At 45.5% G+C, this 13,647-nt stretch overlaps 1 protein-coding gene across 8 annotated transcripts in view; it reads right to left on the bottom strand.

The window, feature by feature from the left end:
• LOC135895884 (cAMP-regulated phosphoprotein 21-like) overlaps positions 1 to 13,647 on the bottom strand; it is a 107,580-nt gene that overhangs the window by 12,816 nt on the left and 81,117 nt on the right. For all 8 annotated transcript variants that reach the window (XM_065424095.1, XM_065424094.2, XM_065424100.2 and 5 more), the window contains 2 exons: positions 12,650 to 12,800; positions 10,924 to 11,158 (listed from right to left, as the gene is read on the bottom strand). In XM_065424095.1, coding sequence (XP_065280167.1) covers positions 10,924 to 11,158; positions 12,650 to 12,800 — 386 coding nt within the window. The remainder of the gene's footprint in view (positions 1 to 10,923; positions 11,159 to 12,649; positions 12,801 to 13,647) is intronic.

Raw genomic sequence — 13,647 nt, 5'->3', positions numbered from 1 at the left:
AGGTCCATAAGCAAGCTTCAATTAATGAAGCTGCAAGCCAAAGCTATGCCAAGCTACTGACCAAGGTCCAAAATGTGCTCTGAGCACTGTGTCGTTGCGAGCAAACACTGATTTTTCATGAAGCTTGAATAGGCTGTTCTGAAAAGGTGCAGGATTCAAGAAGGCCCGAAATGTGCTGTCAGTATAATCTCAAGAAACATGCCTTCACCAGAAAAGAAGTGACACCTTGTGATAACCCAAAATCATTTTCTCGTTTCTTGCTCGTCTCTTTAAGCCAGGATGAGGAAAAACTACTGTTTATATTTCTGCAAGATGAGCATCCCTTCAGGTCACATTTCGGAATGAAATTGAAAGGAACACTCGATTAAGCACGAGGTTCAAAGTGACCTCAACCAAAATACAAGGTCAATCAAAGCACAAATACAGTGACATGTCAAGAACGCAGTAGAAAGCACACATCAAAGCAGCATGCACATGTGTGCTGGCAAATCCCCTCATATGCTTCTCTCTGTTATGTACACAACCCCAACCTTTGCCCTGTTCAAGCACTGAGGTGGCACAAACCTTGACACCCAAGGGATACACAAGGGATGCACAGGAACACACAAGGAATACTCGTCCCTGTGAGGGATAACTTGGCCTCCAATTTCTAGCTGCTGCGTTGCTGATAATGCTCTCAAGGGGGATGCGAGGAGGTTATTTGGACAGGAGCTCGAGATAATCACTGTGTTAACCCCTTTTCAATGTACACCACCCTATTACTGCACATCCGTTTGCGCCATGCATGGATCGGCATACTCGTACTCATTTCACAGTTGTGAGTGGGAGTAGGAGTGAGTGACAAAGGGCATGAAATGCCGATAAGTGCGAATAGATGCAGTGGCAAGTGCCAACTGTAGTGCAAACATGACTAAACTTTAGGAATGTGTGAAGAGCACCAAATTGACTAAGCGCCAGTGGATGAATGAACATACCGTAAAAACCCGCATTTAATACGAGGTTTTTTTCCCTATTATTAGCGTCCCAAATTTTCGTTTCGTACTGTATGCAGATCCGAACAAAAATTTCAGTCAGAAATTTGGGCTAGAAGTTTTGGCTTCGTTATTGCTGCGTGGCTTTGGCTTGACTTCATTATCGGTGCGTGGCTACAGTTTGGCTTCGTTTTTGCTGCGTGGCTACAGTTTGATTTCGTTATTGTTGCGCGACTACAGCATCGTTTCTTTATTGTTGAGTGCGCACCTTGGCAGCACCCATACAAACGACGCTTTGCGAAGTGCATCTTTTTTACTCCGCATTGAAGGACCAAGATGTCCGGACCACGAACACAGTACTTGGCTGCTTTCAAGACAAAGGTTATTTTAGCCGCACAGGACATCGGCAACAGTGCGGCCGGGAGGCAGTTTGGCGTCAGTAAGGCAAGCATTCACGGATGGCGTCGACAGCAGGAAGCCCTTTTCGCGTGCAGTGGAATACGAAGAAGCTTTCGTGGCCTGAAGAGTGGGACATTCCCAGAAATCGAACTCACCCTGACAGAATTCATACACCAACAGCGAGCCGTGCATCTAGCTGTGAGCGTGGAGCTTATGCAGGCAAGATCTAAGGAGCCTGCAAGAGAAAAAGGGCTACCAAGCTCCGCCTTCAAAGCGAGCAAGCACTGGATTTATCGCTACATGTGCCATGCTGGATTTTCCCTACGCCGCCGAACTTTAATTTTGCAAAACCTGCCCAAACCACTCGAAAAGCTGCTTGTGGCTTCCAGCACCACGTTATTTTGCTGCGCAAGTCCAAGAACTTCCAGCTAGGGCAAATCCGCAATGCTGACCAAACACCGGTTTATCTGGACATGCCATCGCCCCTCACTGTGCACGAAAAAGGCTCTAAAAAAGTTTATGTCCGGTCCACTGGCAATGCCCGCCCTACGTCATCTTCAGGCGGAAGACACTGCCTAAAGGTGAGGAGCTGCCAAAAAATGTGGTCGTGATATGCCATGAGAAAGGCTGGATAAATGAGAATCTTGTGCTCGACTGGATAAAGTCTATCTGGTGCCGGCGGCCCCGCACACTGTTGTCGTTCCTGTCCATCCTCGTGCTGGACGTATTTCGTTGCCATTTGGCCGACTCAGTGAAGAGGCTGTTGCGTGAATCTGGCACTGAACTCGTCGTTATACCGGGTGGGATCACGTCTCAGCTGCAGCCTTTAGATGTTTGCGTGAACAAGCCATTCAAGGACGCAGTCAAGCAGTGTTGCGCAGATTGGATGCGCCCAGGTGAGCCTGCAGTGACGCCGACCGGGTGGCTAAAGCGGGCTTCACCAGCCACACTATGCAAGTGGATTGTGGACACATGGGCCAGCATACCAGAAGCCCTTGTGCGTCGCAAATTCAAGAAGTGCGGCATCTCGAACGCGCTCTATGGCACAGAGGATGAGTACCTCTGAGAATACATGTCCGACAAAGAACTATCCGAAGAGAGCGCGGCTGAGGAAGGCAGCGATTGAAGTGCGGAGTGCAATTTAATGCTTAAATGATATTGCGCGACATAAAAACGACACGGACGAGAAAGAAGACGACACACCAAGCGCAATCTGTGTGCTGCTCATAGCATCGTCACCGAAATCTGTCTGAATCTTCAGATTCAGACAGATTGCGCTTGGTGTGTCGTCTTCTTTCTCGTCCGTGTCGTTTTTATGTCGCGCAATATCATTTAAGCAATGGATTACCAACTTGCCCGGAATGCTGCTTGCAATTTAATGGTTTCCAAAAGTTGTCCTAACTCGTATTATACGCAGGTAAAACTATTTTTTTCATTTCGCATTCCAAAAATTTCACCTCATACTACGAGGTCTGTTAGAAAAGTATCCAACCTTATTTTTTTTTGCGAACACCTGATGGATATAAAACAAGCGCTTGCATGAGCCGACCTTGAACCTTCGTGCGCATGCACATATTTTTTCCCACCTGCCGATAGCGTCAGTTGTTGGGATGCCGCATTTGAGTGAGGTAGTGCGCAGTGCTCTCGTCGGTTTTTTATTGCAAGGAAAATGGCGGAGCAACTGAAGCAGCGCTACTGCATCAAATTTTGCCAGAAACTGGGCGACAGCCACGTGGAAACTATTCGGAAGATTCAGACAGCTTTCGGTGACGATGCTATGAGCAGCACACAGATTAAGGAGTGGTATAACTGGTTTAAAGATGGCCGCACATCGGTGGAGAGCGAGCCACGCTCCGGTCGGCCATCAACATGCCGAAATCATCAGGTCATTTGCCGAAGTGAGCGCTGTGGTGATGCGTGACCGTCGTGTGACTATCCGAGAAATTTCGGAAGAGATGGGCATCAGCACTTTTTCTGCACATTCCATTATGACCGAACATTTGGCCATGAAGAGAGTTGCAGTGAAATTCGTGCCGAAGCTTCTCACGGTGGAGCAAAAGCAATTTCATGCTGAAGCCTCACAAGACATGCTGTATTTCACAAACAATGACCACGACTTCATGAACAACCATAATCACTGGTGACGAGTCTTGGGTGTATGGGTACAACCCGGAAGCCAAATCCCAGTCGTCACAGTGGAAGCATTCCAGGTCACCAAGACCAAAGAAAGCCCGCCAAGTGCGCAGCAACGTCAAAGTGGTGCTGACTGCTTTCTTTGACTCCCGTGGTCTGGTACACTACGAGTACGCACCACGGGGTCAAACAATCACCAAAGGGTTGGTCTCCATCGCCTACGTGATGCTGTGCGGCGCAAGAGACCGGAGTTGTGGTCAACAGGAAATTGGCACACCCATCACGACAATGCTCCTGCACATTCCTCGCACTTGATTCAGACTTTTTTAGCGAAAAACCAGACTCCTGTAGTTCAACAGGCTCCTTACTCTCCCGATATGGCACCCTGCGACTTCAGGCTGTTTCCCTAAATCAAGTGGCCATTGAAAGGAGCGCGATTTCAGACAAGAGAGGACATTATGGCTGCAATGACTGCTGAGCTAAACTCCATTCCGAAAGAGGCCTTCTCAGAATGCTTCCAACAATGGCAGCACCGCTGGGAGAAGTGTGTGGAGTCCCAAGGAGCCTACTTTGAGGGTGATTAAGTTTCCAATATTCCAACTAAGCCAGTTTTTTTTTCTTTGGTCAAAGGTCGGATACCTTTTTAACGGACCTCGTATATGTGGGTTCGTATTATAAGCAGGTTTTTACGGTAAGTGCAGATGGCCGCGAGTTGGAAGTGAGCTATGAATGCGAGTAAATGACAGCGAGGATGAGTAGGCGTGAGTATGAATGCGGGTTAGTGCCAGCAAGCACGACTGGATGTGGCTATTAGCGTGAATGAGCGCCGGTGAGTGAAGTTCGAGTAAAAACTTAAGTGAGTGCTGATGAATGCTTGTGGACAGGATTGTGAAAACGAGTGAGCATGTACCTGCAAAATGTGTTGCTGAGCGAGTGTGTAACCACTTATTCTGTGGACCTATGACGTCGCGAGCTTTCTCCTTCACCTTCACACCTGTTATATACTAGTCGTTTGTGTGTGCGAGGTAAGACCACAGCGCGTTCACAGCTGCTAAACCTTTGTGGCACTCAGTCTCCATATCTATGCAACCTGCAGGAAAACTATTTTTTGAAGCAAGAAAAGGAGAGAAAGCAGGTGTAGCATGCACTTGTAAAAGGAGATGCTTGTAAAGTTCGTGGTCTTGGACTCATGCATCGGCGCATCTGGCAGTGAAAATGCCCGATAAGCTTGATCATGTGAAACCAACAGAAACGAAACCAAAGAAAGCAATGGGTAAACTGATGGAATAACAGTAGATTTAATCAAAGATGGTGGATACATAATGCTTAGAAAACTGGCGGCCCTTTGTACGAAATGAGTATCAACTGCAAGGGTCCCAGAAAACTGGAAGAATGCAAACATGATACCAAGCCACAAAAAGTGAGACGTTAAAGAATTGAAAAATTTTAGGCCCATTAGCTTACTCCCAGTATTATATAAATTATTTACCAAAACAATCCCAAATAGAATAACAGCAACACTGGACTTCAGTCAACCAAGGGAACAGGCTGGCTTCGGGAAGAGATACTCTACAATGGATCACATCCATGTTATTAATCAGGTTATCGAGAAATCCGCAGAGTACAATAAGTCTCTCTATATGGCTTTCATAGATTACGAAAAGGCATTTGATTCAGTAAAGATACCAGCAGTCATAGAGGCCTTACGTAATCAAGGATTACAAAACGCTTATGTAAATACCTTGGAAAATATCTACAGTGGTTCTACAGCTACCTTAATTCTACACAAGAAAAGTAGGAAAATACCTATAAAGAAAGAGGACAGACATGGAGACACAACCTATCCAATGCTATTCACTGTGTGCTTGGAAGACGTATTCAAGCTATTAAACTGGGAAGGCTTAGGAGTGAGGATCGACAGCGAATATCTCGGAAACCTTTGGTTTGCCGATGACGTTCTATTCAGCAACAATGCAAACGAGCTACAACAAATTATTGAGGACCTTAACAGGGAGAGTATAAGAGTGGTGCTGAAAATTAATATGCAGAATATAAAGATAATGATGAATAGCTGGGCAAAGGAACAAGAGTTCAAGATTGCTAGTCAGCCTCTAGAGTCTGTGAATGAGTAGTACATTTACCTAGGTCAATTAAAGGGACCCCTGGTCATGAGAAGAAAATTCATAAAGAATAAAAATGGGTTGTATCGCATACGGCTGACATTGTCAGCTCCTGACTGGAAGCTTACCATTATCATTGAAAAGGAAGGTGTAGAATCAGTGCATTTTACCAGTGCTGACATATGGGGCAGAGACTTGGAGACTGACAAAGAAGCTTGAGAACAAATTAAGGACTGCGCAAAGAGCGATGGAACAAAGATTGCTAGGCATAACGTTAAGAGACAGAAAGAGAGCGGCTTGGATCAGAGAGCAAACGGGTATAGACGATATTCTAATTGACATCAAGTGAAAAAAGATGGAGCTAGGCAGGTCATGTAATGCTCCAGTTAGATAACCGTTGGACCATTAGGGTAAGAGAATGGGTACCAAGAGAAGGGAAACGCAGTCGAGGACGGCAGACCACTAGGTGGAGCGATGAAATTAGGAAATTTGCGGGCACTAGTTGGAATCGATTGGCACAGGACAGGGGTAATTGGAGATGGCAGGGTGAGGCCTTCGTCCTGCAGTGGACATAAAACAGGCTAATTATTATTATTATTATTATTATTATTATTATTATTATTATTATTATTATTATTATTATTATTATTATTATTATTATAAAGTAAAGTGAACCAGGCAATAAAGAGCATGCTGCAGGTGGGATCTGAACCCACATCTTCCATCACGCATGCATTGCTCATACCAATTAAGCTACTGTGGCACCGTTTTTCATAAACACCCCTGAGAATTATATACAGTATTTATTCAAATATTATAGGGCCCCTTTTTTTTTTTTCGGAAATTTCACCCGGAATATGCTATCAACCTATATCGGCCTATATCAACCAAACAATCTCAAGCTGTATTGGTGAACAAAGCTAGCAAAAGTACAGAGATAATGGAGTTAATTCCGTACTAAGGCTCACCTTGGCCAGGTTCAAGAACATTCACTGGCCCACAATGGCCAAAATACAAAAAGAATAGTTTAAAATGTCCCACTGGTGCACCACACTGGTGAACCAGTAAACATCATACTGATGCACCAGTGCTGGGATTTCATCACAATACATACAAGAATTGAACTTTGACCTTCATTTTCTGTTCTCAAAATCAACCTATGCCTTAAAATTCACGAAAATAGAGTTTGGGTGAATACTTGATCAGTCTAAGCTGATTTTGTGTCTCTTTGGTGGCCCCATATTAACTTTTGTCGCTTTTCATGTACTGTGTACAATGTATTATAATATTTAATTATAATTATGGGAAATTAGACATCCACCCAATTGCTATAAAGGAAACCCATATGGGTTCCTCGAAAGAAAAGCCTCGCAGTTGAAGAAAAATTGGGCGGATGTCTCGTTTTCCCTCAATTATTACTTCTCTCCACCCTGCGGGTTTCCGAAAATCTATTACGTAAAACTCTTGCCTTTGCTTCGAGATACTGACAAATTCTACTTCGCCCTGCCGCCTGGTCAGTTCAGGTGGTAGAGCAGCTGCCCCAAAAAGGCGGTGGTCCTGGGTTCGAGTCTCGGACCAGGAAGAATTTTTCTTTAACTGCGAGGCTTTTCTATCGAGGAACCTGTATGGCTTTCCTTTGTAGCAATGGCTAGGATTGGGTAGATGTCTCGTTTTCCCTTAATTATTACTTTTCTCCACCTTGCAGCTTTCCACAGAACTATTCATCAAATTATGTAATTATGAATGCTGGGTATAGAGAATGTACCCCATATGCCAGCTATGTCCCTTATCAGTAGGCTCAACTGTATTGAGTTGTATACCATAGGATATTCGTTAATGTGACACCAATTTGGCGATAATTGGTTAACTCAACATTGGGGCATGCACCATACTTGTTATGCATGGTGTTTTGGTGACGAGCATGGGATAGGAGGCATGCAAACATGCATTGATATTGTGGCCAGACAAACTGACATGCCAGACCACAGACGTGATGCAATGCAAAGCAATCCAAGCCAGATTTTCACATCTTAGAATCGAGGCATATGAAAATGGCTGCAGTACACACAAGCAGCGGCCTGTCTCAATACCTGCACACACTCGCAGATGACGCATCCTTTGCAAGCTGTCTGGCACCATAGACACATTTCCCCATGTTCAGAGATCATGCACACAACAGGGCTTTTGTAAGTGAGAAAATTACGAAAATAGAAAATCACGAGTGACGCCACCTGTCGTAGAGTATGGCACCTTTCTCTCTCATGTGAGGCATGGCGTCAAACGGCTGCCGTTACTTTGTAGCTGCTGTTGCAAAGAAGGCTGTAGCACACTTGTTTGAAGGTTGTGGCATCTCGAACTGGTGAGCTGGAGTCTGGAGAGTTTCATGGCCAACTTATGTTGGTGCTGTAACTTCGCAAACAGGCAATCTATTTTTTTAGTGTAGATCCTGGGGAACCTTGACAGGTACGAGTGCACTCAAATAAAGCTCTTCAATTACAGTACACTGCACTTTATTTTTCTGGGTGGCAATATTCTGGCCACCATTTTGAATTTTGGGGGCAATCCCAAACAAGGGTCCTCTCCCCAACATTTTCTTCCCTTATCTAAAAGGGAAGGGGGACAACTTGCTCGCTATTTTACGGTAGTTGAGTGCTGGGTAGGTTACTACCAAGACAGTCAGTAAGCTTGGGTCGGCTAGGCTGCAAAAACAACTGCCACCCACTATTCAGAAAGAACGATGTACAGAGCTTGGATATGCTAACGAACATGCGAGCGTGTTGACAGTATAGTGCACACAGTCGGCCAATCATCACTTGGGACAAGCTCACTTGGGACAACCGCGTTTGGTTTATGTTTCGTGCGTCATAGGCACCAAAGACGGAAGTCTTGGTGTCTACGTCAACATCCAAAATGAAATTTGAACTGCGCACCAAGGCGACATCTAAAAAGCGAAGCGTTCTGGGCACACCCCACTGCGCCGTCACCTTCACAGTGCAAGGCACTGAAGGAGGAACAGGAGCACGGCGGAAGCTGTATTTGATTGCCGATAACTCCACTTCTGTTGAACGCATTGAAGTACTTTTTGCAGCAAAGGATTTCTGAAATAGCTTCTTTTCACTTCAAATGCCTTTCTCCACATCGATAAAAAGGATGTGGCTTTCAAAATCAACTTCCTTATTTCTGCATGGATTTTATTTGAAAATTGGCAGAAGTAGCGGTAATGTTTTTGTGATTGTTATCATACAAATTTGAAAGTTCAATCTCAACTTCTTTACGAACGTTTTTCTCCTTTTGGTCTTGTCCCAAGCTTGAACGCGTTGCAAAATGGGATATAGAACTCGTTTGAAGGACTGTGCATTCCAAAATGAATGGTTGAGGGCATGACATTCTTAGATTTCAGTATTTACAACATGACTTTTTTTAGTTCTCATTTTTTATGAGAACAGGCATTTTGACTGTGAACAACTAGCTGAATCACTAATTCTGAAAAAGTCATACTTGAAAAGTAAGAATGTCACACCCTGAACTGCACTTGAAAGGGTATAGTAAAAGACAGCAAGGCAAGAAAAACAGTTTTGAGAAAATGGCTTTCAGAAGTTGTACCATCGATTTTAAGTTATCAAGAGGCACCAGGGCTGTAGTCATTGATGTCTTATCAAATGCAAGGCTTCTAAAGTGTATTGCCTTTAGTTTGAAGGGCTTTGCTTGCCCCTTTTTCCTCCCAAGATATCCTTGTCCACTGCTCTGCGAAAAGCTTGTTGGCCAGGTTGCAGACCAAATGTCACACAATATCCCACAAAAAAAACGGCAAGTCCCAAAATTGTATTTGCATAATGCTTTGCTGATGGCTGTTTCTAGTGCAGCAGGGAGGCTTATCCTTTAACTTCACTCGCATAATGTCTCCCTCACATTCAATAGCACATTTTTGTCTTCTTGTAGCCATGCCCAGATGGCTAAAGAAAGGCTTTCAGCAGCATGTTTAATTTTGTTTCCTAGACAACAGCTGAGGACCTAGCTGAACATTAGAAAGGCACTGGTACAAGGACAGCAATGCAGCTGAAACGTGCGTGCCTTGCAAGCCAGCACTTATGCGGAGGTGTTTTCGCAGCTTAATGTTTGCACCAGCTACCACATTTTGAGAACATTGTGCTGTCCAAACCTTTTCTCCTTTGAACCTTGCGAGGGCTTGGAGAGCTTACAGAATGCAGTGGAAGGTTTGTTGAATATTGCGAGCATAGCTAAACGGGACAATGCAAGGAATGCCTAGCAGCGGGTCCAAACAGTATGCACGCGATGTGCATGGTCGTGGGTCTTGAGGATTGCGTGCACTACGTGCTTTGTATCGGCACCGACGCTCGAAAGGCTTAGCCGCAGGTCCGAGAATTGCTTGCGCAATGCGCTTGGAAGTAAAGTTGCAAGTGAAGTCCAAAGCACCAATGCTCAAAAGGCTTATCCATGTGTCAGAGGATTCCGCGCACAAAGTGCTTCGCTGCGAAGTCCGCATCACCGATGCTTGCAATGCTTACCCCTGTATTCAGAAATGTATCCTAATTTGAAGCCCATGCTTGACTTGATATAAATGATGCCTGGTGTGAATGCGCCCAAGACGCTCAATGCACTTCCTTTGCTGCATTCACAACAGGTGTCATTTAAATCAAGGCAACCGTGGGCTTCAAGTTAAGATGCATTTCTGAATACGGCGGTTAGCCCATGGGTCTCAGATGTCCAGTAACAGAGGGGTCGGCTGCATTTCCGCTACGTCCACGTCACCCCTTTTTCGACACTCATCAAGATCACGACGTTGAGAGCTCGCAAGGTGCAATGAGCAGATGACGCCCCTACAGAGCGAGCATTGGACTAATGGCAAACCGTGCCGGAGTCATGTGGTGGGTGCGGCCAATCGGAGACTCTGGAACAACCTTCAGTCATTCGCTTTTTGTGCACTTGTTTCAGTGTGGAGGCGATAGCTGAAGTGGCAGATTTGAAGACGGAGAAATGCGTTTTCCAAGACCAAGATGGCAGCACTCAGTTGCGCCATTCCAGAGATATTGTAGTTTGAAAAACACTGTTCTTTCATGATTTCTGCGAAACTTTTTGCCACCTTGGCTGATACAACAAATTCCTTAAAGCACTTCTATGTGGTTTTCAGTGGTGATATTTTGGAATCACATAAAAAACAGGTTATAAAAATTGAAAATGAGATTTTCAAGAAATTGATCTTTTGACCAGTTTAACACTATCATTTTTTGCTGCATCATGTTTGAGTAGCTAGGGTAACAAAAATTGGATGAAATCCTCACCCATAGACGAAGCATCTCCACTGGACGCCATTCTTTCTCCCATTGAACCATCCCCATACGGTGTCGTCGCCGAAGGGTGCGTGGGTGCTCCCATGCCGAGGAAGGGTGTGCCGCTTTTGGCCATGCCACAGGCCGGTAAGCCCACGGCAAATGAGGTTGGCCCAACCAGGGAGGCACGGCTAGCTCCTGCTGCATTACTCGCCACAGCAGGCCTCGCCACACACGGCACCAGTGACTGCATTCGCACATGCACACAACGCTGCTGTTTGCTCCATTGTTCAGGCACACAAATGGTGAGGAAACCAGGTAGGGGTGTGCGAATGGTAATACTTGAGACCAAATCAACTACGAGTCGAATAGCAGCAGATTCAAATAGAACATTGAATACTTTTCTAACAATAAACAGCTGTGTTTGGCATTATAAAGAACGATGCTGGTGCGGGAACTTCAGGGTGGTTTTTTGCTTTTGGGTCTTTTCAGGGTTATCAAGCCCCTAAAGGTGCTCTCTCTCTCTCTTGTATTTCGATTTTTTTTTTCTCCCCGGAGAGGTAAGTGTTGCTTTCAGGTGGCCTGAGCACATCAGGCCAACTGTGGTGCTTTTCCCTGCCTCATTGCACACCCCTTGATGGTGCTTATAGGTCAGCAGGATAAGTAGACGCCAACTCACACACACTCACCAATATTTTTGTAGGCTACATACAGTATTTACCCGAATCTAATGTGCAATAAAGTAAAAATAAGGAAACAAAAGTACACCTGAACTTAACGTGGCCTCTATTTACAAATAAAATACAGCATGCCCCACATGTTAGCTATTTGAAAAAAACTAGACAGAGGAGAATCTTCTTTAATAAGGTTTCATCATGAAAATGGCAAAATTGCACTTATAAGCGACAGTTACTAAAGCACACAAGGGTGGTATTCTCTAGTCATTACTTTTAGAGATGCTGCTATCACTTCTGCTAGATTTTACGTGACTGCACTACAGAAGTATGTGGCCGACAGCGATCCTGGCACTGTAACCAGATGGTGAGCTTAACATAGCGCCAGGGAAGCTGACGTCTGCATACGCCAATGTATTCTGAGCCTAGTAAGGCAAATTCTCGGGAGGGTTATAGTATCTCCAAAAGCGGCCGATCACAAGTACCGCTCCAGATCATAGTTGGGCACAAAATGAATCCAGAAAGACCTTGACAAAAACGTGCTCTGTGGCAATCTTGTGATGACAATGACACTGCCTCTGGGGGATTTGAGATTTGACGGCGTTGTGACTGTGACGCGCCAGGCGATTTTCGGACCCATTTTCCCAGAAGAAAGGTCAACATTAGATCTGGGTAAATATGGCACTCTCTCGCACTCATGCGCCTTCTGCACTCACACTCACTCACACTCACCCACACTAGCACCATGTTCACAGGCGCTTCCATTCGCACTTACCAGCACCCACTCATGCTCATACTTGCATCCACTCCCATTCACCAATATGCATTCGCATACGTGTCGTGTCCACACTAACTCTCTGTCACCAACTTCCATTCATACTTGCGTTAACAGGCACTCACTCCTGTTCCCACTCCCGCCCACTCAAACTCAACAGCACTCACTCCCATTCATACTAGCGCTCATTGTCACTCCCGTGAAATGGGTGTGCAGCGAGCGCAAGTTGGTCCACTTGTGAATGAGTGTGCCAGCCTATGACGCTGACGAACACGTTTTTGCAATTCACCTGGAAGGCGGTGACCATGGGCGGCAGTGGGTGCTGGGGTGGCACAACGGGTGGTCCAGCTGAGCAGAGGGCATAGCCCACCAGGGGCTGCTGCTGTGCCTGCGCTGTGCTGGATGGAGGCGTCTGTGGCCGCAAGTACCGCAGGGGAAGGCTGCGTGTGCACAGGGATGAGCTTCAGGAAGTGCTCACAGCAATTTACACAGCAAAAAGAGCAGTGCATGCAGTATGCAAGCAAACAGAAATCTAGTGCTCAGAAAAATTAACAACGCAGTCAGGTAAGAGGACAATGTTACCTAAGGGGGGATGTGGGCCTTAAACCAAGAATTACTAAAATGCCTATTTTATTGTTTTTGTTTATTTTTTATTTGTTTTTATTTTATGTTTTATGTTTATTTTATTATTTATTTTATCTTTAAAATGCTTATTTAAACAGCGATGCTATCGGCGATTACGAGGCGCACGAGGACACGTGTCGGCATGTCGGCTCAGGCCACGTCAGAATAGACACCAATAGGTGTGGAAGAAGAGCGCGAGGTGCACACCCGTGAAAAGGCCTCACTTGAGGGGGCTTTCATTGGTATCGGCAATGGCATGGAAGGTTGAGCCTTTCACAGAGGCCAGCGGTGCAGCAACGACGCCAGCGTCAGATCAGCCTACCGCTCCTTACATTTTGTGATTTGGAGTTTAGTCTCAAAGGAACAGCATACATCTCTGTTTGCTGTACAAGCTGCTGTTGCAGAAGCTGTCCTACGCTTCAACACTGGGAATCTGCATGCATCTCCTGCAATTCTACAGATGCTAGACATACAGTGGAACCTTGGTTATACGTCCCATAGTTTTGCGACAACCCATGTTTTACGACGAATTGGCGCAGTCCCGGCGAAGTCCCCATAGAGCAATGCATTAAAAACCCCCGTTATCCGACGCAATTTTACGCCTGACCCGCATTATACGACGACCCTCGCGAAGCGCGGAATGGAACGGCGGACAAAAGAAAA

This window comes from Dermacentor albipictus, chromosome 4, assembly GCF_038994185.2.
Source record: "Dermacentor albipictus isolate Rhodes 1998 colony chromosome 4, USDA_Dalb.pri_finalv2, whole genome shotgun sequence".
In the NCBI taxonomy this organism is placed as follows: domain Eukaryota; kingdom Metazoa; phylum Arthropoda; class Arachnida; order Ixodida; family Ixodidae; genus Dermacentor; species Dermacentor albipictus.
Note: the sequence above shows the minus strand (reverse complement) of the source record. Positions and strands in the feature narration are given on the sequence as shown.